At 44.8% G+C, this 27,130-nt stretch overlaps 1 protein-coding gene across 2 annotated transcripts in view; it reads right to left on the minus strand.

The window, feature by feature from the left end:
* Nucleotides 1–27,130, minus strand: part of chd2 (chromodomain helicase DNA binding protein 2) — a 91,221-nt gene that overhangs the window by 10,518 nt on the left and 53,573 nt on the right. For both annotated transcript variants that reach the window (XM_078530023.1, XM_078530024.1), the window contains 16 exons: nt 26,635–26,823; nt 21,891–22,053; nt 19,960–20,112; nt 16,941–17,012; nt 15,270–15,419; nt 13,545–13,693; nt 12,251–12,347; nt 11,127–11,219; nt 10,734–10,907; nt 7,669–7,847; nt 7,441–7,482; nt 5,533–5,675; nt 4,305–4,443; nt 3,103–3,253; nt 1,900–2,022; nt 854–985 (listed from right to left, as the gene is read on the minus strand). In XM_078530023.1, the coding sequence (XP_078386149.1) occupies nt 854–985; nt 1,900–2,022; nt 3,103–3,253; nt 4,305–4,443; nt 5,533–5,675; nt 7,441–7,482; nt 7,669–7,847; nt 10,734–10,907; nt 11,127–11,219; nt 12,251–12,347; nt 13,545–13,693; nt 15,270–15,419; nt 16,941–17,012; nt 19,960–20,112; nt 21,891–22,053; nt 26,635–26,823 (2,149 nt within the window). The remainder of the gene's footprint in view (nt 1–853; nt 986–1,899; nt 2,023–3,102; nt 3,254–4,304; nt 4,444–5,532; nt 5,676–7,440; nt 7,483–7,668; nt 7,848–10,733; nt 10,908–11,126; nt 11,220–12,250; nt 12,348–13,544; nt 13,694–15,269; nt 15,420–16,940; nt 17,013–19,959; nt 20,113–21,890; nt 22,054–26,634; nt 26,824–27,130) is intronic.

A 27,130-nucleotide genomic window follows, 5' to 3' on the forward strand; every position in this document is an offset into this window, starting at 1 on the left:
GCCAGCGACACCCAATCCCATAAAAGAATAGATTTTTAAAAACCGGATAACTTTTTCTAATAATTGGCACAGGCTTGATGAGCCAAATGGTTGCCTTCTGTGCTGTATAATTCTATAACATTGGACCAGAAGTAGAATGCTGTGCCCATTCATGCCCAATCTACTTAAGATAAGATAGCAAGGCAGTGGATTAGGCTTGAAGGAGGCACAGTGAAGAGAATTCTTGATTTAACATCATCGAACTAAAGATCACTGGGTCAAAATCCTGGAAATCGTTAGGTAACAACACCGTAGGAGCGCTTTCACCGTACGGAATGCTAGGTTCAACAAGGCAGCAGCTTCTTTAGGGTAATAATACTGACCCTGTTAGCAACGCCCATATCCTGAGAATGAAGTTTTAAAAAAATCAATTTGCAATGCAAAGAAGGTACAGTCTTGGAAATACTGAAGAGAACGAGCTGATATGCATGGATTCAGCAGGGAGGAGTGTGGGCTTTGTATAACATCAGTACAGGAGAAGGAGCAGTGACTGAAAGTCAAATGTCACACAAGTTAATATTTTCGGTGGCGGGAACACCCAACTAGGGGATCAACGGATCAGTGCGGAATGGAAATCAATAATAGACTAACTCGACATGGACTCTGCAAGGAATGAGATCAAAGAGCTGAATGGCCTATTCTCATTCGATTTTCCTGCATATCTGCTTCACAAAACAGGAAGGTAAAACTGTCCATTGGTCTTGGAGAAACACAGGTTGGTAAATCGCCATGATAAAGTTTTCCAGCTACATCTTTCTCACCAGTCAACTTCAAGAGGAAGCCTCCATATGAGCACAGAAACCCCACAACTCACCTTCATCTCTCCGTCCTCTTCGGAGGCATTGTCCGAATGCCGAGGGGACGTAATGTCATTGCCGCTTTCGTCCTTCAGCCTGGGTGCCTTATTCTCTTTCTTCACTCTCGGTTTCCTTTTCTTTGGTTTTGTCTATTTGTCAAGAAAGTAACTTTTAAAATACTGGAGGCAAAAGTGTGAGTAAGTTTCCACAGGGGGCTTTCTGACTGCCTGGTAAGTGAATGTGTAAAATTAACTCCCAAAAATAACCAGTGTGGTTATTTTAGTAAATTAGTAAATTTCTGCTTCAGGGCAGAAACCCTCTCTGATGCACTTTACATTTGTGCATCAGCTTGGCTTAATTGGCAGCAGAGTCATGTTTCGGCAAGGAGATTGTGGGTTTAAGCTCCGCTCCACAACGGATGCAAGGAACTAGGTTGACACTTCACTGCAGTACTGAGGGACCGCTATATGATTGCAAGTGTCAGACTTCGAACATAGATGTTAAATCAAAGCCCTCATCATCATCTACCAGTGTTTCGGTGAATGTTGTTAATCCTTTGGCACTATTTGAAAGACCAAGGAATTAGCCCACTGACCTCCCAACATCCACTAATCCCTCAAAGAAGATTAATTGACTAATCTCTTTTGTGTTTGTGGGATCTTGTGTGTTTGCAAACACATCAGCCAGTGCACTTCAAAGAAATACATACAAAGCCCTTTGAGATGTTTGAGGTAATGACAAGGTCCCATATAAATGTAGATCTTATTTTTCTTCATAAGCTCTGTACAGGGAGGGTAACCCACATAAAATTTACATCACAGAAACAGACTATTTTCCCCACCTGGTCTATGCTGGTGTTTATGCTCCACACAAATCTCCTTCCACAGTGCAGCATATCTTTCTATTCCTTTCCACCTCATGTACTTATCTAGCTTCCCCCCCGCCACCAGCTAAATGCATCTATGCTATTTGCCTCATCTACACCATGCGGTAGTGAATCTGTACATTCAGGGAATTTAAACACCCTCTTTTCCAAGTGCTGCTTCACATCTATTTAACTAACCTCCTCTTCCTGCTTCAAAGCATCCTTCTTGATCATGTCTTTCTTCAGGAGCTTAATCAGATAATCAGCTCGCGACTGGAGGTGCTTGGCTTGTGGTTTTCTGTCAGGATCATCTGGGAGAATCTGAAGGAATTACAACACCCAAGATGTTCAGTCAGTTACAGCTCAAACCACAGGACAGAGATATACCAATAAAAACAATCTTTGCAGTTTTTTTTATAAAGAATATCATGTGTTCCATGCTCTGCACCTACGGACATTTTAATTCCAGTTTAGATATTATTCAGCTCCCATGGTCACTAGTTTTCAACTCTGGGTATAGCTCCCAGGTAAGTGGACCAAGATATCACAATAGCAATATATGTATTTAATTTACAAGTACCCAGTGTCTTTCAAACATTCTCGCAAAGCACTACACTTGCAGTAGAAATCCTCGGTCTTTTGAAAGTTTACATGTAGCTCGACAGCAGTCTCACTGAGAAGGGGTAGTGGGCTTTGCACCCTCACCACAAATACACTGATTTCCAAACAAAACTATGCTCCTGTGGGAAGGCAGAGAGTGGAAAATCAGGGGCATGGGCACCTCCGTGAGGCATCAGTGCTTTCAAATGGTCTGAGTAGGCACAGCACCAGGGGAGGTCTGTTAACAGTTCATATCCCAACGCCCCCAAATACTTTTCTCATTACTTTGTGTTTATTTGGAGGGGATGTTAATGCTGGGGAGTGGAACACTTGCCCATTTCAGTCAACCAATTATCAACATCAAGCATTCCCCAAGTTAGTTACAGCACAGGTTGGATGCTGAGTAAAGCTCCTCCAACCCTATGACACAGATGAATACACACTTCCGGTGCAGCATGGTTCCACTTTCCATGCCATCCATCTTGAGGCTTCTCTGGACAGCAGTGCCAACTGGGTGCTGTTGGTTCATGTTGAGTTTGGTCAAATTTATTTCACACAGGACCCTAGCAGCCAGCAAATAGGAGACTACCCAAAACCCCCACGTCAGTCTGAGCAGATTCTGCATTGTGTTCCCGAGGTAAAAATCCAGTGTTTAAACCCCTACATCATCTGGAGGCTGATAAAACTACCTTAATGGGGGAGATGCCGTGTAGGAACAGATGTTTAATTGGTGCCCTTTCCAATTAAGCCTGGATACAAAGCAAGCTGCAGAATTATTAAATGGAACATTGAATGGCCTACCTTATTGGTAAGGTGTAGATCTGGGTCCATTTTTATCTGCTCCCAGTTGCTATAGCCACACTCATAAATCCCTATCAGCAAATTGGAATCCTCCTCCACACCCCAATCTGTATCGAAATGCACAGCCTTCGCGTGGCAGGGTAAGCGGTACCTACACAGCAGGAACAGCAGGTAAATCACTGCACTTCTCGGAGATAAAATATAAACTGACCTCGGGTATGCAATGCCCATTTAAATGCGTCAAAGCTAACAGGTCATTTCAGATTGTGGGCCGTCCACCTCTGTAAGAACGCTTACTCAATGCATGAAACAGATTATGAGAAGACAGTTAAAAATGCCGATAAACGGATAACTGAGGGCAAAGTTGACCACTCTCTTTCCTCATCTCATTCCAAAAGGCACCGATTCCTTGCTGGGATGTAGTTCCATAGGCGCCAGCTACCTTCTGGCGCCTCAACCACCCGTGTAGAAGCTTCAAAATTTAAATGTTCACACGTTGGGTCTGGCTACAGGTTAGTGTCACAGCTGATCCCAAACCTACGCTCACCCAGCTTCTACATAATTTTACCCTGAAGTTGGGGTGGGTGCTCACTATATAGCTGGCAGCAATGGGAACACTGCATTATTCCCAATCCCTCAAACCCAGGGGCACAGTGGCCAACTCTGCTAACAAACAATGCCTTGAGATCAGCAATATCGGCACATACTGGCTATCAAAAGATAGCAGTTGCCAAATTAACACTGGGCACATTAGCCTGCTTCAATCTATTTTATACAATAAAATACAGTAACGTTTCTACTCTCTCACACTTATTTGCCATACGGCGTCACCCTCAGAATTCCGTGAGACATTTACAAAAAAATACAAAGACAGTCAATTGGGATCTACAAAGAAACTTGCTGGGAGCAGGAACTAGCAAACCCAAACATCTGGAGCACCTTAATTTCCCTCACAAGTCAGAATTTTAAATGTGTGCGCAATTAAATTCTGAATAACCACAGCCAGTGCTTATTTAACAGGGGTTAGTCACCATGGATTTAAAGAGATGTGAGTTTCACCTCAGCAGCAGAACAATGCATTGTACACCACATGCTTCTATCTTTATTACACCAAAATATACTGACAGTTAACGTCATAGAAAATCCACTGACAGAAAAATAAATGCCTCAATTATCTCGGGACCGCAAATGATCAAACTCACTTTTTTCTTTCCTCAGGGTTGATGGGAATGGCTTTATGCAAAGCCTCAAACTCGTCTTCGTGAATGAGAATCGATTTGACATTGACCTGGACACCAGAAACCTTGATAGTTGGTCCCCTCTTTTTCCCAGGACCCTTTCCTGCAGCATAATGAGTCCAAAGTACAGTGTATGAGCAGCAGTTAGAGAAACTGACACCAGCCATGTGGCTCCCCTCCCAAGCCCATTGATTATGCTATTGAAATAAGTTGCTTTGGACACAGTCTCTCTCGATTTAACTGGAGATTATTAAAAACCATGCATATCGTGTGAATGTTTTGCAAGCATCTTTCGCAATTTCCGAAATATTTTAATGTACACTCTAACTCACAATGAGCTAGTTCAAAAGTGAACTGCAAAAATTCCACATAAATAGAGTGAGCCACACTCCCAAATAATAAATGTGCTGGTCACAGTTAGGATCTGTATGTAGGAAATGGTTAAGCTTGGATAACTCAAAATGAGCAAAATGCAATATGGTGAATGCCTCAGGATGGCTAAGGTTAAGGACAAACTGGCTCAAAAATGTAACAATAAGTTCAGTGAGTAAACAGGCTACAGCGACCTGCAAACACGGGAACTGAAATCATCCAGAACAGATAGAATCAGAATAAGAGAAGCAAAGACAACAGCTGAGATGCAGTCGTACACAATTACATTCAGCTATGCTTCTTTCTTGCTAATCTGTATGAATATGAATGATTTGTAACACATATTCAGTCCCAATGCTGCGAATTGCCAAGACAGGTATAATTTGCATGTCCCCAATGGGGCTTATACTTGAGTATACAGACATATAGCTTGCCTGTAGTCTGTGTGGCATTAAGTATCAAGAAATAGCGAGATTATTAATCTTATGATAACTAGGGTAGTTTTGTCCACATGGAACTGACCAAACTTACTTTATGCAGGACCCCTATAGCTGTTGACCCTCATCACTCCTGAGGGATGCATGACATGTTGAGAATTCAGAAGTAAAGTCGGATGAAGGCAGGAAACTTTCAACGTTTTCTACACCCTCCCCCACCTCCTGAATTTTGCTGAGATCAGCTTTACAGTGGGACCCCCCCAACGTGGTTCCTCAGACTATATGCATCAACATTCCTGCGAATCACAGAAGCTGGAAGGTGGGAGCAGCGAGCAGACTAAACACACAGAACAGGCAATGAGAGCTCAGGGTCCAGTACTCACCCTCCAGCCCAGGGTTTTCTTTTAGCTGCTCTTCAAACTCCTTGAGGGCCATCACACAGCCGTTATGTATGAGTTCACCCAATCGCTGGAGGTCTGCGATGGACTTGTCCACCAGCTCTGCATCACGAGCAATACCCTCGAGCCTCGAAAAAGACAAAAACCAAATTTCATTTTTCTTAAACATCACTAAATTATATTAAAATACGATTATATTAACATGTTTTTTAAAAAATTAGAATGCCCACTCCAGCAATGTCTCAATGGACATACAGGTCAGTAACACACCTGAGCTACTCGGGTTAATTCATGGTCTGTACTGAGTTAGCAAATTTCAGTCAGAGCAGCGGTTGCTACAGTTGGCCTCAGTGCCACAGAAAAGTTGCAGCCCAGAAAGAGGCCATTCAGCCCATCATGTCTGTGCCAGCCAATAAAGAGAAAATTAAAAAAACACTTGCTGCCTATTTTAATCCCACCTTCCAGCACCTGGTCTGTAGCCTTGCAGGTTACAGCACTTTAATTGCAGATCCAGGATCCTTTTAAAATGAGATGAGTGTTTCTGCCTCCACCACCAAACCAGACAGTGAATTTCAAACACCCACCACCCTCTGGATGGAGAGGCTTTTTTCCCTCACGTTCCCCTCCCCCCAGTAACTGACCTCTGCTAGGGGGAACAGGGCTTCCCTATCTAATCTATCTAGGCCCCTATGTTTTTTATCCCTCCCTCACACTCCCTGCCCAGCAACAAAGCTTTGCATTAGGCCTGTAATATTATACGTTAGTTTTCCATCCATTTTTCTCCCTGTCTCTCCTGAAGGAGGGGAAACAGGACATCCTGACTATCTAGGCCCCTTGTAATCTTGTACACCTTAATGAGGCCACCCCTCAGCCTCCTCAATTCCCAGGAAAAGAACCCCAGCCTATCCAATCTTTCCTCAAGCCCTGGCAGTATTTCGGCAAATCTTCTCTGTACTCTCTCCAGGGCAATTATGTCCTTCCTGTAATGATGCCCCTCTCAGTCAAACACTGTCAACACACTCAGGTCTGGATTCACACAGGTAATAGCCACAGGGATGGGGTATGAGGGGGCAGCTGCTTCGCACAGGATTCTTACCCTCAGCACACAGCCGAGTCCTTCAGGAGAGACAGGGAGGAACATGGATGGAAAAGCCATGTATAAATATTACAGGCCTAATGCAAAGCTTTGTTGCTGGGCAGAGAGCGTGAGGGAGGGAGGATAACACGGGGCAGGATTTTCCCATCGTCGGGAGGGCCCGGGAGCGGCTGTGTAAAGGACCACCGCCCGCGATCGGGCCCCGACTGCGATTTCACGCTGGCTGCCTAATTCACGGCCAGTCAGTGTGAAAGGCGCTCCGAAACGCTCAGTGCTGCTGGGGTGGGGGCAGAAGTCTGCGCATGCACATGGGAGCGTGCACTGACAGCTCCCTGAGGCCAGTGGGAACCGATGATTTGGACAAAGGAAAATGAAGGTTTAATAATTGATATAAACATGTCCCCACGTGTGACTCAGTCACATGTTTAAAATGAAGTGGAAATTTTTTTTTGGAGTCTTGTGCTTACCGTCGGAAACTGTGGATGAGGCTTCGTAAAAAATGCGAAGGCCACCTGGCCTTTTTACCCACCCACCAACCGAACGGCTGAGTGGGCAGCAAAAAATACAACTTAATTAATACTTTAAGGGCCTCTTAACTGTCGGCGGGGGCGCTGTCGACTCTCGCACCCACCCACCGACTGAAAGGTCACAAGAGCGCGCGATGATGTTGGGACGCTCGCCCAAATCATTGCGCGAGATTTTATGCCCGATCAGGTCAGGCGCCCGTCCACCTCACGGACGTAAAATCCTGCCCATGAGATAATTAAGGTACAGGACTGCACAGAATGGAGCCTTACCTTTCAAGAGGAGCGCCAAACTTCTTATAGCTCTTGATAAACCTGCAAGGAAAGGGTAAGAAGTGAAATGGAATTAACTTCCGTCAAATCTCTTTATTTTTCTTGATTTCCTAACACTAATTAAGCACTTTCCAAATCTCCAGGGTCTATTAAATTCAAACAGGGACATGTGGTAAGCTTGGCAGGGCAGCTATCCCTGGCCTCGTCCACTGCAACAACACCACCTACCTCCTGATTTCGGCATCTGTGAAGCCATCCACCATGTCTCTCCGGACTGTCCGTGGACGGCCTCTCCGCTTCGGTCGCTTCTCCTCGTCATCGCTTTCCTCCGTTTCGCTCTCTGACCCCGATGACCTCTGTCGCCTTCGTCGTGATCCAGCATCTGAATCGCTGCCATTTGCCTGAGCCTAAAACCATCAGTAGTGTTACGTTAGACAGGAGCTGCTTTCTCTCCTTCCCCTTTCTGAAGGTGTCGACTCCCTCATCAAGTTTCAATGTCAGAGGCGTCCCTTCAGTTCCGCACGCTCAAGTGAACGTTCTTCACTTCTGAGTGATAAAGCTCTTCAACCACAGAGCGGGCATGAGGAAGACTGATTGTCTTCACACAGCGTGCACAAATGTAGAGTTGCAAAAGGAATCGTGCAGCACTGATCAGAAATGGGGAAACGGTCCAACTTACTCCACCACAATCAAAAGGGTGCTTCAGCCAATCCCAGCTCCAATACAACTGGGCATCAACCACGGCAGCACAGGCTGTGGGCCGAATATGGGGCCTAGGTGGCTTTAGGATGCAGAGGAAGAGGCGTCACCCCTGAGGTTAACAGGGGGCATACTGGAAATGTCACTGGACTAGTAATCCAGGAGCCCAGGCTAATGTTCTGGGTACGAGGGTTCAACTCCCACTACGACAGCTGGTGGAATTTAAATTAAAAATTGAAAAGCTAGTCTCAGTAATGGTGACCATGAAGCCATTGTCGATTGTTGTAAAAACCCATCTGGTTCACTAATGTCCTTTAGGGAAGGAAATCTGCCGTCCTTACCTGGTCTGGCCTTGCTGTGACTCCAGACCCACAGGCAATGTGGTTGACTATTAACTGCCCTCTGCAATGGTCAGTTCAAGGGCAATTAGGGATGGGCAACAAATGCTGGCCTTGCCAGCGACACCTGCATCCCATGAAAGAATAAAGAACCATAACCAGTTTCACTTTTAGATATGAGAGAGAGAGGCCAGCCCATGGCGGAGAAATTAAACAACTACTTTGAGTCTGTCCTCACAGAGGAAGTTACAAAATACCTTCCAGGAATACTAGAGAACAAAGGGACTAGAGGGAATGAGGAACTGAAAAAAAATCAGTATTAATAAAAAAGTAGTACTGGAGAAATTAACGGCACAGAAAGTCAATAAATCCCCTGGACCTGACCTACACCCCAGAGCGTTGAAAGAGGTGGCTATAGTGGATGCATTGGTGGTCAAGTTTCAAAATTCTACAGATTCTGGAACGGTGCCTACAGTTTGGAAGGAAACAAATGTAACCCCATTATTTAAGAAAGGAGAGAGAGAGAGAAAACGGTGAACTACAGGCCTGTTAGCCTGATATCAGCAGCAGGGAAAATACTAGAATCTATTATAAAGGATGTGATAACTGAGCACTTAGAAAGTAATGGAAGGATTGGGCAGACTCAACATGGATTTATGAAAAGGAAATCATGCTTGGACAAACCTGTTATGAGTTTTTTGAAGAGAGAACTAGCAGAACAGATAAGGGGGAACCCAGTGGATGTGGTGTCTCAGAAGTCTTTCAATAAGATCCCACAAAGGTGGTTAGTCAACAAAATTAGAGCACATGGGATTGGGGGTAATATACTGGCATGAATTGAGAATCGGTTAATGGACAGAAAACAGAGAGTAGGAATAAGTGGGTCACTGGCAGGCTATGACTAGTGGGGTAGCTCAAAGATCAGTGCTTGGGCCCCAGCGATTCACAATTTATATCAATGCTTTGGACATGGGACCAAATATAATATTTCCAAATTTGCTGATGACACAAAACTAGGTGGGAATGAGTTGTGAGGAGGATGCAAAGTGGCTTCAAGGGGATTTAGACAGGCTAAATGAGCAGGCAAGAACATGGTAGATGGAATGCAATGTGGAAAAATGTGAAGGTATCCACTTTGGTAGGAAAAACAGAAATGGTGAGAGATTGGGAAGTGTTGATATCCAAAGGGACCTGAGTGTCCATGTTCATAAGTCACTGAAACATGTAGGTGCAGCAAGCAACTAAGACGACAAATGGTATGTTGGCCTTTATTGCAAGAGGATTTGAGTACAGGAGTAAAAGAGCTTGCTGCAATTGTATACAACCTTGGTGAGATCGCACCTGGAGTATTGTGTATAATTCTGGTCTCCTTACCCAAGGGTATACTTGCCATAGGAGGAGTGCAATGAAGGTTCACCAGACTAATCCCTGGGATGACGGGATTGTCCTGTGATGAGAAACTGGGCTATATTCTCTAAGGATGAAAGGTGGATGAAAGGTGAACTCATTGAAACATACAAAATTCTTACAGGAGTCGACTGGGTAGATGAAGGAAGATTTTTTTCCTTTGGTTTTGTGGGATGGGGGGGTCTATAACCTGGGGACACAGTCTCAGAATAAGAGATAGGTCATTTAGGACTGAGCTGAGGAGGAATTTCTTCATTCAGAGGGTGGTGAATCTTTGGAATTCTCTACCCAGCGGGTTTTGGAGGCTCAGTCATTGAATATATTCAAGACAGAGAGCAACAGATTTCTAGATAATAAAGATATCAAGGGATATGTGGATAGTGTGGAAAAATGGCATTGAAGTAGAAAATCGGCCATGATCTAGTTGAATGGCAGAACAGGCTGGAGGGGCTGAACAACATCAAAAATAAATGCTCTTATTTCCTATTTATAGTGAAACATTGTAAGAATACACCTCCCAACTCAACCTCAGCAGTTTCAGTGTCTCTTTACATGTGCTCAAGTGAAAGCCCTCCACCTGTATACAGCTAAACACAATAAATACACAATGATCATGAGGGAAGGAAATACTCCATCATGGGCTGCAGCTCTCTTCCCAGCTGTTCCAATTTGCCTCAAATTTCTAATTAGCGTTGACTCTACACTTGCATTCCACATGTGCGACTATCAAGGTGAAAGGAAAAAGGAGAAACACCAAACAGAATAGTAAAATCAGATTTCAATCCTCTTATTCTAGAGAATGAAACACACTTGACACACACTCACTCTTCCCCGATGGACACACTTTACCTTTTTAGTTGAACTTCTGCTCCTTGGAAGCATGTAAATTTCTTCCAGTTCTTTCTGCCGGGCCTCCTCTTCAATCTTTTTCCACTGGTCCTCTGGGATGATATCATCCCATTCCTTAATCTGCTTCTCATCCACTTCGGGTTCGTTCTCCTCCATTGTGGTGAAGTTCGCCACCTGAAGTGAGAGACAAGAAACAGCGAGGTTATACTTTTCAGCCAACACGGGCAAGAGTTCCCGCCCCGTCACAACGTGGTGCCACCTCGTTTAAGTGTGCCCACATGAAGGAGGCAGCCTGCTCATGACAGATTGAAGGCTGGAAACATCTATTAAACTCCTCAATGTGCAACATCAATACACCATTCCAATGAGTTCACAGTACTTCACCAATCGTACCTTGAACTGGGACAGCAGTTCATCTGTCGGACTCACAGACTGTTCATTCTCTCGCGTTTCTGCGAGGCGCAGGATCTCTTCAATATCCATTTCCTGAAAGTGGAGATGTATTTTTACTAGCCAACTACTGATTTGAGTCAGTCACAACAGGATGTGTTGAAAATAACCTCCCATCCGTCTCTGAAGACATTGACTGGGGATTTTACAGATGCTAGGCACTTGGTCATAGCCATTTTCATCTATGCGCTTGGACAATGAGTTTCAGCAAGGTGGAACTTGGTCCTGTCCTTCCCCCAAGTCTACTCAACATGCACTTTCTTGAGTCAATGGATAGCAACCAGGAACAGGAACTCTGACTCGCAATCCCCCGCACCCCCCACCCAAGCCCAGGGGTGCAGGGACCAACTGTAGCACCTTTACCACCTCCCCAAGTGACAGCCTAAGTCAGCACAATCTCAGATCGAACCTGGTGTCATCCCGGTTTGAATGGCTCCATGCTACACTAGGCAGTGCAACATTGCCAACTGAACCATGGAAGAAACTTCAAATAAACCCAAACCTTGTTATGAAACGGCCCAGTAACAATTATATAATTTTGAGTGTAGGATTATACAGCCCAGTAGGCCACTTGACCCATCGCACCTGTGCCTTTCAAGGAGCTATCCACTTAATCCCACTACCTTGCTCTTTCCCCATAACCCTGCCAAATTTTCCTAATTATTTATCCAATTCCCTTTTAAAGTTACTATTGAATCTGGTTCCACCGCCCTTTCAGGCAGAGAGTTCCAGACCATCATAATTCGAAAAGAGTTCTGATTGCCTCTCTGGCTCTTTTGTCAATTATCTTAAATCTGTGTCCACTGGTTACTAACCTTCCTGCCAGTGGAAACAGCTTTTCCTTATTTGCTCGATCAAAACCCTTTGTACAATTTGCAGCATCTCTAATTAGTATGTCAAAATGCACATCTGTTTATTCTCTAATGTGAAAATAAGTGCCCATTTCATTTTTGTTAGATGTTTATAAATGAAATAACAACATCAAAAATAAATGTTAAAGCTCCAGAATTCTTGAAGTTTTTTTTCAATAACTGGGAACACTGACTGAGTCTGGATCTCTGCAGTACCTGTGGCTCAGACTCCTCGCCCTCCGGCTCTTTGAAGAGTTCCTCAGCTCCAAACTTTAAGATTGCTGTAAGTTCTTCCTTGTTGAACGGCGTCGAGCTAAAAACACAATCAGTAGTCAGTTCAATAATCAGAGCTAGGTCTATTCTCTACGGTACGATCATCGCATTAACAGGCAGTCGCTTTGAGAAGTCTGAGGTGTTCATCTAAAATGCATGGATTTTCCCGAAAGCGGTGGCTCCTTGCCTAGGAATGGTTCCTGAGAAGCTGGGCTCCCTCCAGCATCTCATTCAAGGGAACATTATGTACATACAAGACTTACAAGCAGGAACAGGAGTAGGCCATTCGACCCCTCGAGCCTGCTCTGCCATGCAGTGAGATCATGGCTGGCCTGATTGTGGCCTCAATTCCACTTTCCTGTCTACCCCCTATACTGGGGGGGGGCTAGTGGTGGTGGACTTATGGCCAATGGTCCAGATACGGCCTGTTGCTCAATTTCATTCAGCCCACAGCAAGATTTTTAAAAATACAGACCTATGACAGTAGTGTCTTCACAATAGCTTTTATCATCATCGTTACGAATTTGCTTTGGAGAAAAGCATCAGCTAAATTACTATAATAATATTTAACAATATAATATTCAAATTCAGCCATCACATTAAAACACAGGTGAGTTGAACATTTTTGTATTCTCTCTAAAAAAAATTAAGATCATTTTTGGGCCTGTGCGGCCTGCGACTGATTTTGTCTATGTGTCAATGGCCTGTAATAAGAAAAAGGCTCCCCAGCCCTGCCCTAAACCCTTTGATTCCCTTGTCAATCAAGAATCTAACTAACTCTGCCTTAAAAACATTCAATGACCTTGCCTCCACAACTCTCTGGGGAGGAGAGTCCCACAGACTCACGCTCCTCTGTGGGATAGTTATGAAAAGCCTTTTCAACTGCAGGGGACAGCACTGGCAATACCAATTCCAACCCCAATTCTTTCTGTACTTGGATGTCCATGCCTTCACTTTCCAGCTTGGGGGGGGGTCACCGAACAGTCAGGAGCCCCGGACATTTCTACACTAATTCGTTGAAGCCAATTGTAAAGTCTCCTCTGTGGTCTTAGCTGAGTGAGGCAAATGCAGCATGAACCAAGGCATCAACCTGGGACCTTCACGGTCTCTCTGGCCATACCGCCACTTGCAGCTCTGTCTGGATGATGGGCCATCAGCACCTGGAGCAAAGTTTGGATGGTGGCGCGAGGCAGGAAGGGAGAGGGAAATAAGGAGCGTTAAAGCTGACGTTGCTTACTGCGAGGGACGAGCAGAGCTGTCCAGCACTGTCCGCCCAGTAGTGTCCATCCTCTGGATCACGAGATGATCTAGGACCATCTTTTTTTTGGCACGTTCAATGATGTCCTCTTCCACAGTCCCTTTTGTAACCAGGCGGTAAATATTAACCTGAAATACCAAAATTGAAATAGTGTAAACTAGTCAAAGCTGTAGACAGCAATGATATTCATAGTTTAACAGCCTCTGTGGGTAAAGGGGGAATAAAGCAGTCAGAAGTCCAGCTCTTGGTTACCATCCAGTGTAGGAAGTGTGAGTTTACCCATGTGTGTTTGAGCTTACATTGTCTCTTTTAACAAATAAAGGTCAGCATTGGAAGACTAATATCAAAATTATTTCCCTTTTGCCCCTTTTTGATAAGACTCCTTTCCAGAAAATCCCCACCCTTGCTTGAATCAGGTCTGTGGACACCATTTGATCTCTAGTGCTTGGTTACTCTTCGCGTGCTAGCCTAGATGGTGACCGGCAGCAATTAAACCTGAAAATACTCAGCATGTCTGACAGCATCTGTGGAGAGAGAAACAGAATTAATGTTTCAGAGTTATGAAGAAAGGTCTTTAACCTGAAACACTCATTTTTCTCTCTCTCCACAGATGCTGCCGGACATGCTGAGTTATTTTCTGTTTTTCAGATTTCCAGCATCCTGCAGTATTTTGGCTTTTGTTTTGGTGTCTGGCCACATGCTGGTTGGTCGTGCTGAACCCGATCTTGGTCTTACTTGACAACTGTATACACAAATGTGGTGCAGGTCTGTGTGCAGGCACAGACAGCAGGGGCTATTGTGAGGTAATTAAGGGCAGGGACTCTCCTGATCTTCCTCCTCCATAACCCAGGGGCACTGAGGTCAATTCAGGTGCCCAAGTGGAAAAAACCCCAACTATTTTAGTGCAGTTCAGGGATCGAATGGACGATCGATTGGTCTTAATGACCTCAATAGCACGAATTTACACATTATTCATGGGGAAGTATTTACAAGTTAAACTTCATTTCATGAATATAAAATAAAGCATAAATTAAAGCAAGAAATAATCAAATGTAATAAGCTGAAAACCAAGTCAACATGTAAATCGCTACAAGACAATTGTTCCTCAACTGGATCTTAGCAACTCCACTCCAACCCCAGGAGACTGTTTGGACGTGGGGTTGGGCAGGATGGGCCCCCATCCTTTTCACATGCTCATTCCAATAAACCCCAACTATACTCCTGCATCTCCCTTTGTAATAGCCCACTGAGCTGGAATAAGGAACAAGGAAGACAGAAAGATAAACGTTATGAGCTGGAAACGTTAAGAAATAAATATATTCCCTTCACAATGAAACACTTGTGCAAAGGGTCCAGAGAGGGGGTATCTTACAGCAATAGGTTTCTTTGGTCCAAGGAGGTTACCCTGGTTCATGTCTGCCCCCAAATCAGGTCAGGCATAATAGTGATATGTTTAAGGGCTGAGAGAGTTACCCCAAGTCCCAATGATTAAAGATGGGAATTTTAATCTAAAGAGTTAATATGACAAAGCAAATCCACAATATTATCTTTTTCTTCATTACTTTAAACTGGAGTAAAATAGTTGGGTCAAGAAGCTTGTGAACCAAACAATTCAAGAAAAGTGGTTCAATCGCCAATATGCACAGTTGAAGCAGTCGCCACTCCAATCTCCCTTCCCACTCCAAGCCCAGCATACAAACTGACCTGCTTCTTCTGGCCTATCCTATGAGCTCGAGCCTGAGCCTGCAAGTCATTCTGAGGATTCCAGTCAGAGTCAAAGATAATCACAGTGTCAGCTGAGGCCAGGTTAATCCCAAGTCCCCCTGCTCTCGTAGAGAGGAGGAAGCAGAAGTCCTGAAAACAGAGATGGACAACAAATCAAAAACTATCCCACACAGAGGAATTTTTTTTAACACAGTGAGTTATGATAATCTGAAATACATGGCGGAAAAGGGTAGTAGAATACAACTGAGTAGTACCTTCCAAAAGGAAGCTGGATAAGTGCTTGAAGATGGTAAATTTGCAGGGCTTTGGGGGACAGCAGGGGAATGGAACTAATTGGACAACTCTTTCCAAATGCGGAACAGGTTCAATGGGCTGAATGGCCTCCTTCAGTGCTGCATCATTCTATGAATTTACAAGTCCGAGGGCTCATCATGCTTGGCATTTTCTTCTCCTGAGAATTGGGCGGAAGGGCTCAGGCCTGTAGCGCTGAATACCACTCGGGTTGAAAAGCAGGAGGCGAGCTGGGAAAGTGTGAATCAGCGGCGCCCAGATACAAACCCTACAGGAGATGGGCAAAACTGGGCACCTCCCCTGAGAAATTCACAAATTTGAGGAAGTTGGGAAAGAATACATCAGATCAGGGATTGAAGAGGTAACCCCTCTGGTCTGTGCGGCCTCAGTAACACACGGAGTTAGGATGCAGGAAAGAGGAAGGAGTGTGGGTGCTTCTCAAAGATCATAAAAGGAACAAGGGAGGAAATTTGAGATGAACAATGGACTCTATTATTGCTAAAAGAGAGACAAGGGCAGAATTTAAATAAAATAATTCAATATCAGTTTAGATTTTTTTTTTAAAGAGCCTTTCAGGAAGAAAAACAATTGAGCAAATGAAAGAAGCAACTTCTAGGGCAGGAAGCCAGCTGTGTAGCATAAGTGCCACGTCCTGCAATGTGAGGCTGTGCCAGGCTGCCCGATAGCAAATCAACCCTCCTGACTCAAATTTCCTTCCTGTGAATTCTTGACTCAAAGCAAGAACTGCATGTACTGTCCTCCCTGTCAACCATACCCATACAGGACTAAGCACAAGCAAACATCACTGAGAAATACTGCTGGCAACTCAGCCCATTCCTTCAGTCTATGCAGTGAGGTCCCTGCTGAAAAATATCTGATCAAGAACAGCTAGTGAAACAAAAAATTAAGAGGAGATAAGTGCTAAACTGTGTGACAGATGTGATATTTGTTGTAAGTTCCTAAGACCCGGCCTTGTGCATGTATGGTATAAATGATAGATAAAACAGGGGCAGAGGGGAATTAAGGTGACCAGCCAGGAACGAAAGATTTGGAGAAGGATTCAGCCTCAAACTGGGATGAAACAAGCAAAGCTTTACTGAGCAATCTCAGGAAGAGTGAGGGATTACTGATCTAGCCCAGGATAAGGGGGGTTACTACACAATCTCAGAACGAGCAAGGGTTTCCTTAACAATTCAAGGAGGAGTCATGGTTTACCGAACATTCCCAGGATGAACGAGGGTTTATGAAACAAGCCCAGAATAATCAACTACATAATTTTTAAGTGGTGTCATTTATTTTTTTTAAAAAAAAGATTCGTAGATCTGGTACTGCCAGATGTTTAAATCAATACTTCCTTACCTCAGATCCTTCTGCGTTGAAGTGGTCCAAAGCCTGCTTTCTTAATTCCCCTTTTATAGACCCATCTAAACGCTGCAACAGGGTAAAACAGAAACATCTTAAACGTGTGTTTAAAGATCAGCCATAAATTCTGAAGTGCAGATTTCTCATCTATTTTTATTCTGTTACTTGGTCCAAAAATAATCCTGCTTTAAGGGACTGTGCTTAGTCAACAGCTACTGAAGAGTGTGCGTCATTGACCCACCTCACACAGACGAGTCGCCAGACCAGTCACATAGATACCCACAAAATTTGGCCGACAATATAGCTTTGCTGTCTACAAGTAATATTCGTGCCGTACAAGTGCCAGGCAATGGCCATCTCCAACAAGAGAGAATCTAACCACCACTCCATGACATTCAATGGCACTACCATCGCTAAATCCCCCACTATCAACATCCTGGGGGTTATCATTGACCAGAAACTGAACTGGGTTAGCCATATAAACACTGTGGCTACAACAGCAGGTCAGAAGCTAGGAATCCTGTGGTGAGTAACTCACCTCCTGACTCCCCAAAGCCTGTCCACCATCTACAAAGGCACAAGTCAGGAGTGTGATGGAATACTTTCCACTTGCCTGAATGAGTGCAGCTTCAACAACACTCAAGAAGCTTGAGACCAACCAGAAAAAAGCAGCTCATTTGATTGACATTCCTTCCACAAACATTCACTCCCTCCACTATTAACAAACAGTAGCAGCAGTGTGTATCATCGACAAGATACCAGAAATTCACCAAGGCTCCTTAGGCAGCACCTTCCAAATCCACAGCTGCTACCATCTAGAAGGACAAGGCACATGGGAACACCACCACCTGAAAGTTCCCCTCTAAGTCACTCATCATCCTGACTTGGAAATATATCATCGTTTCTTCACTGTCGCTGGGTCAAAATCCTGGAACTCCCTCCCTAACAGCACTGTGGGTGTACCTACACCACATGGACTGCAGTGGTTTGAGAAGGCAGCTCACCACCATCTTCTCAAGGGCAAGTGAGGATGGGCAATAAATGCTGGCCTAGCCAGTGATTCCCCCAATCCGTAAGTGAATAATAAAAAAGGTATTCTCCATAAACCTGCAGCCATAAGCTTTATCATTAAAGTGATACCGGGAAGAGAGAACTGTGTGGTTGGGTGGGCTCATCTTTGACTTTTTGCCTTTGAGACCCAAGTTCAAATGAGCCCAGATTGATAGGATATAAGCCTTCTCTACAAAAGTTCAAGATGGAATGAGTTTCAGCAGCTTAATCCACCTCCCAGTGCACATGACCCTCAGAGTCAGGACAGCTCTGTGTTAACAGGTGAGAAAATAAGAGAGCAACAGGTAAATGGTACTTAATCAGTGTTTGCTTTGGACTTGAATTTTAAAAACTCAACTGTGTCCCACAAGAGCACCACCAGTGGATCTCCTGTTGCTTGTCGGCAAGTCAGGGTGAAAAGCAAATTTATATCAGAAAACACTAATGATGCTGTAGGTATAGAGAGAGGAACCTGCAACTTTAAGGGTGCAGCTACAGGCGTGACAGTGTCACAGGATGCTGATGTCCAAGCAGGGACCCTGCACCATAACAAGAACAAATTTGGCGCATTACATTTGTGGGAGGTTCCTGCGTACAATTTGTGCAATAATGTTTTCTACGTTACAATGGTCACTACACTTCAAAAGAGCTTCAGTGCTTGGCAAGCACTTTGGAGACATCCAGAGGTATAAATGTCAATTCTATCTTCCTATCGAAGTCTATGCTTCCAGGATAGCTGGTGTGGCAAATGGAAAAATGTCTCAATTGCAATAAAGATCTTCCGATGTACACCTGAAGGACATTAACATGACAATGTCGAGGGAGCTTCCAACTCTTGACAGGTACCTGGTGTGATTGGTTCTGACACGGGGGTTGATGGGGGTCTCAGGTTCTGGCTGGAGAGCCAGCGGCAGTGCCGGGTCATCTCTTTTAGGTAAGGCCCTCTGCATCATGTTCCACTCAGGCACTTGGCAAGCCAGCAGTAGGCCTTTGCCTGCAATCAAGGACCCTGGGGGGTTGGAAGTCCCGTCTGCTGCGCACTGCCAGCAGTAGGACATAAATGCAGGCTAGCACTACTATTCAAAGTTAAAAAAGATAATGTAAACCAGGAATTGGCAGTTCAATGAGACCAAACCTGGCATTTAAAAGTCTGTGGTTTGGCGGAGAATGAGCAGAATTAGGGAACTGGAGTTTCAGAGTACCAAAACATACCAATTAGGGAGAGAAGACCACTCGGCCCCTCGAGCCTGCTCCGCCATTCAACGAGCTGTATTGAACTGCGGCACTACCGGGGAGGCGATGCCGGACCCCGGTACAACACCAATCCAAGGCCGAGGACTGTCACTGGATCCCAGGCCAGAGGTGTGATGTCGGGATCGGGGGGGGGGGGGGGGGGACTTTGGCAGCAAGGGCAGCCCTCAGCAGGAACCTCCCCATCCCAATGCAAGGTCCCTTGAACAGACACTGAATGCCTTTGAATGAGGGGCCACCCCTGGGAGCTTGCGAACTCCGCATGGGTTTGCTTGTCCTGCTCCGTTCACAGCGAGTCCCCTGCCAGTGGTGGCAGGATGAGCCCCTTAAGTGGGCATTTAGGGGCTTCAGTTGGCAGTGGGGGCAGGAAGGCTGTCCACTGGCCTTCCTACCACAGCTTTACCGGAGTGCAGGCAGGAAATGGTGGGATCCTCAGCCATCACCCTCGTATCTGATTAAACGTCTCCCCCGCCACCAAACCTGCCACGAGGGGGCACAAGGCTCCATCCTAGGTGTGTAAAACAAAGTGTTCCATTACCCGGTGACAACATCCCTCATCTTGACAAGCCATGAAGAGCAATCAGTAGTGAATTGCAAATTGAAAAAAAATCTGGAGAAGTTCTATTGGCCAAAAATAACACAATCCTAAATCGTCTGTCAAACTCTGAATTGCTCAATATCTTGTTCACATTCCATAATCCTCCATCGAGCTCACCTGGAATGGATAGTGTTTAATGGTCAAGTATTCAGCAAGGATATCCAACATTCGGACCATCTGAGAGAAGATAAGCACTCGGTTTCCTCTCTCTCGAAGCCTGGACATCAGCTTATCCAGCAGAATCAGCTTGCCGCTGCTCTTGATCAGGTTCTGCAATAAATTGAAGCAGGAAAATGCTTGGTGTTGAGAAGCTGATAAATTTGTCCCACGCTTTAACATTTTTCCTCTTACCCATTTAATACAGGGGTGGGGGATGTGGGGCAGATGATTGCATGGGTGCTGAGTGCGGCCCAACTGTAAATATATAATAACTACAAAGAACAAGTTTATGAATTTGATACATTCAAGTGTTATGGAGAAAGTTTTCACCCTCAACTACAGAAAAACAGAAGGCTATTGATCCCCACCAGCCTGTTCTGCCATCCAATTGTATCACAGTTGATCCCCATCTTAATTCCACCTATCTGTCTTAGTTGCAGTAAGTGATATTTATAGAAATCTAAAAAAAAATCAAGTGGCCACATTTGAAGATATCCAGTCATGACAGTTTTTATCAGTTCCACTGTAGTTTAATACAGTATTCGTAAACTGAATACGTTTGATTTTTTTATTGAGAAGAATATAAATGCAGGCCAGCACTACTATTCAAAGCTAAAAAGATCATGTAAACCAGGAATTGGCAGTTCAATGAGGCCAAACCTGGCTTTTGAAAGTCTGTGGATTGGAGGAGAATGAGCAGAATTAGGGAACTGGAGTTTCAGAGTACTGAAACATGCCAATTAGGGAGAGTAGACCACTCGGCCCCTCGAGCCTGCTCCGCCATTCAACGAGATCATGGTCGATCTGATTGTAACTCCAGTCCGCATTCTCGCCGACCCCCGATGACCTTTCATCCCCTTGCTCATCAAGAATCTATCCAGCTCTGCCTTAAAAAATGTTCAAAGACTTTGCTTCCACCGTCTTCTGTGGAAGAGAGTTCCAAAGACTCACTACCCTCAGAAAACATTTTTCCTCATCTGTCTTAAATGAGTGACTCCTTATTTTTAAACAGTGACCCCCTAGAAACCCAGGAAAGAATGAGGTGGAGCAGATGATGCTGCAGTGTGTCCTGATTTGCGTTAGGGGATTACACAGGTAAGAGGAAACTGGAGAAGGACAAGAATAATTAGAAATGAGAGGGGGATGTGGTATTTCTATAGCACCTTTCACAACCTCAGGGCGTTTTGCAGACAACAAAATACTTTTGAAGTGCAGTCACTGTTGTAATGTAGGAAATGTAGCATCCAATTTGAACATCGCAAACCCCCACAAACAGCAATATCATAATGACTAGATAATCTGTTTTATTATGTTGATTAAGGAGCAAACATTGGCCAGGACACTGGGAGGAACTCCCCAAACTCTTGTTCAAAACAGTGCCAATACCTCCACCTTATAGGCGGCAGGGAGCCTTTGTTTAAGCAAAGGTGACACCTCCAAAAGTACAGCACTCCCTCAGTACTGCCTGGAGTATACACCTGGATTTTTTTCTGCTCAAGTGCTATCAACTAAACCACGGCAGACACATTTACCTTAGTCATGTTCATAAATTAGAGACAGAACCGTCTTGCTGGAGTGGAGGTAGGGTGGGGGGAGAGAGCTGGCTGGATACTAGTGATGAGGAGGAAGAAGTGAGATAAAAGTATTTGGATTGGACAGAAAACAAGAATGGAAGAAACAATTTCAGTGAAAGAAATATGACATTTATTGTGGTTGATGGTACCTCCAGGTGATAACCAGGAGGGCTGAGGGTAAATTCAATGATAATGTAATAAGCAACATTGCCTATGTTTAGGTTCACTTTTCTGAGACACCCACATTTAAAAGGTATTGTGTGTGATTCAATACATTGGGAACAAAGATTTCTGAAAAAAAAAAGCTTCATCCACCTGCAACACTTCCTGGCTTGTCAGGTTCTCATTGTCCTCGCACGGTTTGACCAAGTAACAGTGATTGCAGCATTTCTTCAGCTCCATCATGATGTTGAGGAAGCTCGATGAAGACCCCCTGGTTCCCTTGGTGAGCGCTTTGTAATTTCGCGTCAATATCCACCTATATCGAGAGAGATCATGAGTACTCAGCACTCAGCCCTGATTTAACTGCAGCATAAGTACCCCAATACCACGCACTGTAGCCTCGCCATAACCAACATGGTTACAAGGAAAAAAAGGACCAACCGATGCACCGAGTCCACTCCATCCAGAGCTCATGCATGATTAATCTGTCATGGGCTCTTCCTCACCTTCTGGATACCTTCCCCTGCCCACCAGGGGAACAAAAAAATCAAGCAATTCCGTTACCCTCAACCCTACTTTCAGCAGAAATAGATACAGCTCCCCCTTTTTTATTCATTCATGGGGCGTAAGCGTCGCTGGCTAGGCCAGCATTTATTGCCCATCACTAATGGCCCTGGAGAAGGTGATGGTGCGCTGCCCTCTTGAACTGCAGTAGTCCATGTGGTGTAGGTACACCCACAGTGCTGTTGGTACACCCACAGCGCTGTTAGGGAGTTCCAGGATTTTGACCCAGCGACAGTGAAGGGACAGCGATGTATTTCCAAGTCAGTATGGTGAGTGGCTTGGAGGGGAACTTCCAGGTGGTGGTGCTCCCATGTATTTGCTGCCCTTGCTCTTCTAGATGGTAGTGGTCGTGGGTTTGGAAGGGCCATCTAAGGAGTCTTGGTGAGTTCCTGCAGTGCATCTTGTAGATGGCACCCACTGCTGCCACTGTGCGTTGATGGTGGAGGGAGTGTATGTTTGTGGATGGGGTGCCAATCAAGCAGGCTGCTTTGTCCTGGATGGTGTCAAGCTTAAGTGTTGCTGGAGCTGCACTCATCCAGGCAAGTGGAGAGTATTCCATCACACCTCTGACTTGTGCCATGTAGATGGTGGACAGGCTTTGGGGAGTCAGAAGGTGAGTTAGTTGCTGCTTAATTCCTGGCCTCTGACCTGCTCTTGTAGCCAGAGTATTTATGTGACTAGACCAATTCAGTTTCTGGTCAATAGTAACACCCAGGATGTTGATAGTGGGGATTCAGTGATGGTAATGCCATCGAATGTCACGGGGCAATGGTTAGATTCTCTCCTGTTGGAGATGGTCATTGCCTGGCACTTGTGTGGCGCAAATGTTATTTGCCACTTGTCAACCCAAGCCTGGATATTGTCAGGGTCATAACTCATTGGGACACGGACTGCTTCAGTGTCTGAGTCTTGAATTGTGCTGAACATTGTGCAATCATCAACCAACATCCCCCCTTTCTCAACTTATGATGGAAGGAACGTCATTGATGAAGCAGCTGAAGGATGGTTGGGCTGAGGACACTACCCTGAGGAACTCCTGCAGTGATGTCCTGGATCTGAGATGACTGACCTACAACAACTACAAACATCTTTCTTTGTGCTAGGTATGACTCCAACCAGCGGAGAGTTTTCTTCCTGATTCCCACTGACCCGTTTTTCTAGCGCTCCTTGATGCCACACTCAGTCAAATGCTGCCCTGATGTTAAGGGCAGTCACTCTCACGTCACCCCGGGAGTTCTGTTCTTTTGTCCATGTTTGAACCAAGGCTGTAATGAAGCCAGGAGCTGAGTGACCCTGGCGGAACCCAAACTGAGCAATGAACAGGTTATTGCTAAGCAAGTGCCGCTTGATAGCACTGTTGATGACTCATTCCATCATATTACTGATGATTGAGAGTAGACTGGTGGGCAGTAGTTGGCCGAATTCCATTTGACCTGCTTTTTGCGTACAGGACATACCTGGGCAATTTTCCACATAGCCGGGTAGATGCCAGTGTTGTAGCTGTACTGGAACAAGTCGGCTAGGGGTGCAGTAAATTCTGGAGCACGTCTTCAATGCTATTACCAGAATATTGCCAGGGCCCATAGCCTTTGCAGTATCTAGCGCCTTTAGCCATTTCTTGATATCACATGGAGTGAATCGAATTGATTGAAGACTGGCATCAGTGATGCTGGGTCATCCACTTGGCATTCTGGCTGAAGGTTGTTGCAAATGCCTTATCATTTATACTGATGTGTTGATCAAGCCATGATCAAGCTAATGGGAATCGCAGGCTTATGCACTGTCAAACACCATACCTACGTTCCACACATGGTGCAGGGTTTCCTTCCCTAAAGGACATTAGTGAACAGAAGGGTTTTTTATTGAATCCAAATTTCACCATCTGCCGTGGTGGGATTCAAACCCGGGCATTACCCTGGTCCAGCGACAATACCACTATGCCACCACCTCCCCTTTTAACCTATTAACTTATCTTATAAGACATCACATACATCCACTATCTTGTGTAATTGCTCATCTCACTCAACACTGAATTTTGTACTCATGTCCTAGTTAAGTGGTTTTCCATTCCTGCAGTCACCTCTGGTATCCCCCAAGGATCTCTCCTTGGCCCCTGTCTATTTCTCATCTACATGCTCCCACTCAGTGATGGTGTTCGAAAATGCGGAATCAGTTTCTACATGCATGCTACAGCTCTACCTCACTTCTACTTCTCTGATCCCTCCATGACCTCCAATCGGTCAGACCGCTTCCTTCACATCCAGGACTGGATGAACAGAAATTTCCTCCAATTGATTACTGGGAAGACAGGAGCCACTGCATTTTGTCCTGGTCACAAACGTCATTCTTTCGCTACAGACTCCTTTCCCTGGCAATTGTCTAAGCGTGAACAAGACTATTCACAACCTTGGTGTTATATTTGACAGAGATGAGCTTTGGATCACATATCTGCACCACAATTCAGGTGCCTATTTCAGCCTCCATAGCATCGCCCAGCTCTGCCCCTGCTGTAGCTAATCTGCTGCTGAAACCATCATTCACGCCTTTGTTACCTCTTGACTTGACTATTCCAATCACTGTTGGATGGTCTCAATAGGTCAATCCTTTACAAACTTAATTGAAGCCATTCAAAACTCTGTTGCCTATGTCCTATCTCAAATCTTGCCCTGCTTAATCATCTCCCCAGGTCAGATGACCTCATCCTAATACCTCAAGAACACATGAAATAGGAGGAGTAGACCACATGGCCTGTCAAGCCTGCTCCATCATTCAATACGATCATGACTCATCATGGATCTCAACTCCACTTTCCTGCCCTCTCCACATTTCTCTTGATTCCGAGAGATCAAAAATCTGTCTATCCGAGCCTTAAATGCATTCAGTGACGGAGCATCCACAACCCTCTGGGTTAGAGAATTCCAAAGATCCACAATCCTTTGAGTGAAGTAATTTCTCCTCATCTCAGTCCCTAAATTTCTCATTTTCTTGATAATGTTCATGTAAGGCACCTTGGGAAGTTTTAAGTTAAAGATGCTTTCTGTTCTTCCAGTCAAATGAACTTAGGCTCTCGAGCCTCTGTTTACATTACAGGCCCGAGGTTTGGAACTACTGTGGTCAGTCTTCTCCAAGCACCTCTCGATACATTTATTCTTTTGCAAGGTGATAGAAACTAGACAAGGTGCAGGTTATATCGTAGACAGATTTATAATGATCACAAGTACTCTTCCCCATGCACTCACAAGGTGCTGACCTGTTTGAATCTTGTTTACCAATTTAGTGATGCTGATGGCTGTGTTGGGATCTCACCCAATGTGCTTTGGGTAGAATGCGAACAGAGCACAGCACAAAACTGTCATGACAAAGCCGTGACCAGTACCTGAATCATCAAGAATGAGAGCCAAACACAGAGCCACAGCATCACAAATACAAAATTTTCTGGCCTAAAGACTTGCTATTGTAATGACATTGAGGCCTTATAAGAACATAACAAAAGGGAGCGGTAGACCATTCAGCCCCTTGAGCTTGCTCTGCCTTTCAATAAGATAATGGCTGATCTGATCGTGGCCTCAACTCCACTTCCCTACCTGACCCCATAATCCTCGACTCCCTTATGGATCAAGAATCAGACAATGACCCAGCCTCCACTGCTCTCTGGGGTAGAGAATTCCAAAGATTAACGACAATGTTTCATCAACCTCCTTCACAACTCGAGGTTGCAAAAATGCAGATTGTTGCAGTGTAATTAAGGTGACAGTTTAGGAGAGGACATCCTATTCATTATCTGGTTCCTGTCCTCCATAAATTAGTGATTGCAGGAGCAGAATCCAGATGCTTATTAAATGATTCAGTAATCAATTTTATTTTGGATGAATGACCGGTCATGGACTCAATATTGAGGCTAGAAAAAAATTGCCAAAATATCATTACGCTGATGCTTCATTGGGTAGCACCAGGAAGTTATAATCGCTGCTCTCTGCCGACTTAACTGGTCTCAGCAGCAGCAGTTGTCCTCAACACTAAATGTCAGGGAGGGGGAGCAAAATCAGCTAGTTATTCCACTCTAGGGTATGGATAAAAGATGAATCAAGATATGGCTTATCTGTGATGTCCTCCAGGGTAAAATAGCCCTCAAGCATTTACTGCCTACGCTCAAATCAGCAGAATGGGCAATATAAAGAAGTGTCCAACATGTGGAAACTGCATAAATTAGCAGGGAAGAGTAGAGGGATGAAAAAAAAGACAAAATTCATTTTACGAGACCATCATCAAACCCTGGACTTCCACCTATTCGTGATCTCCTCAGCTATTCCCACATCATCAGCTGAGCTCTTACTTATAATACTGCTTCTGTGAGGCTGACATTTCCACCCTTAGGATCTGTTCAACTTTGGCAGGAAGAGATTTTTCAACGTCCTTCTTTACTCTGCGCAGCAGGAAGGGCTCCAACACCCTGTGGAGACTTTGGAAACCATTTTCTCTTCCTTTCCCATGTTCCTCTTCAAAGTCCTCCCAGGAATCAAACCTAGAGAAAGAAAATTCAGATGCCAACCATATGTCTTATTGCAGAAAGAAATATGTCCTCACACAGCACTGTCAACCATGCAGCATGCCTTCAGTGCTACACTTCAGAATCGGCCCACGATCTGCGGTGCATGTCCTAGGGCTTAACAAATCACTGAATCCCAGGAGGCGGCCATTTGGCCCATCATGCCTGTGCCAGCTCTGTGACAGAACTATCCCATTAATCCCACTCCCCATTCCCTTTCTCTGTAACCCTGCAGACTTTCCCAGAGAATGCACAATGAAGGGCATTGGGATGTAATTTGTAT

This window comes from Cetorhinus maximus, chromosome 26 (assembly GCF_964194155.1).
Source record: "Cetorhinus maximus chromosome 26, sCetMax3.hap1.1, whole genome shotgun sequence".
In the NCBI taxonomy this organism is placed as follows: Eukaryota; Metazoa; Chordata; class Chondrichthyes; order Lamniformes; family Cetorhinidae; genus Cetorhinus; species Cetorhinus maximus.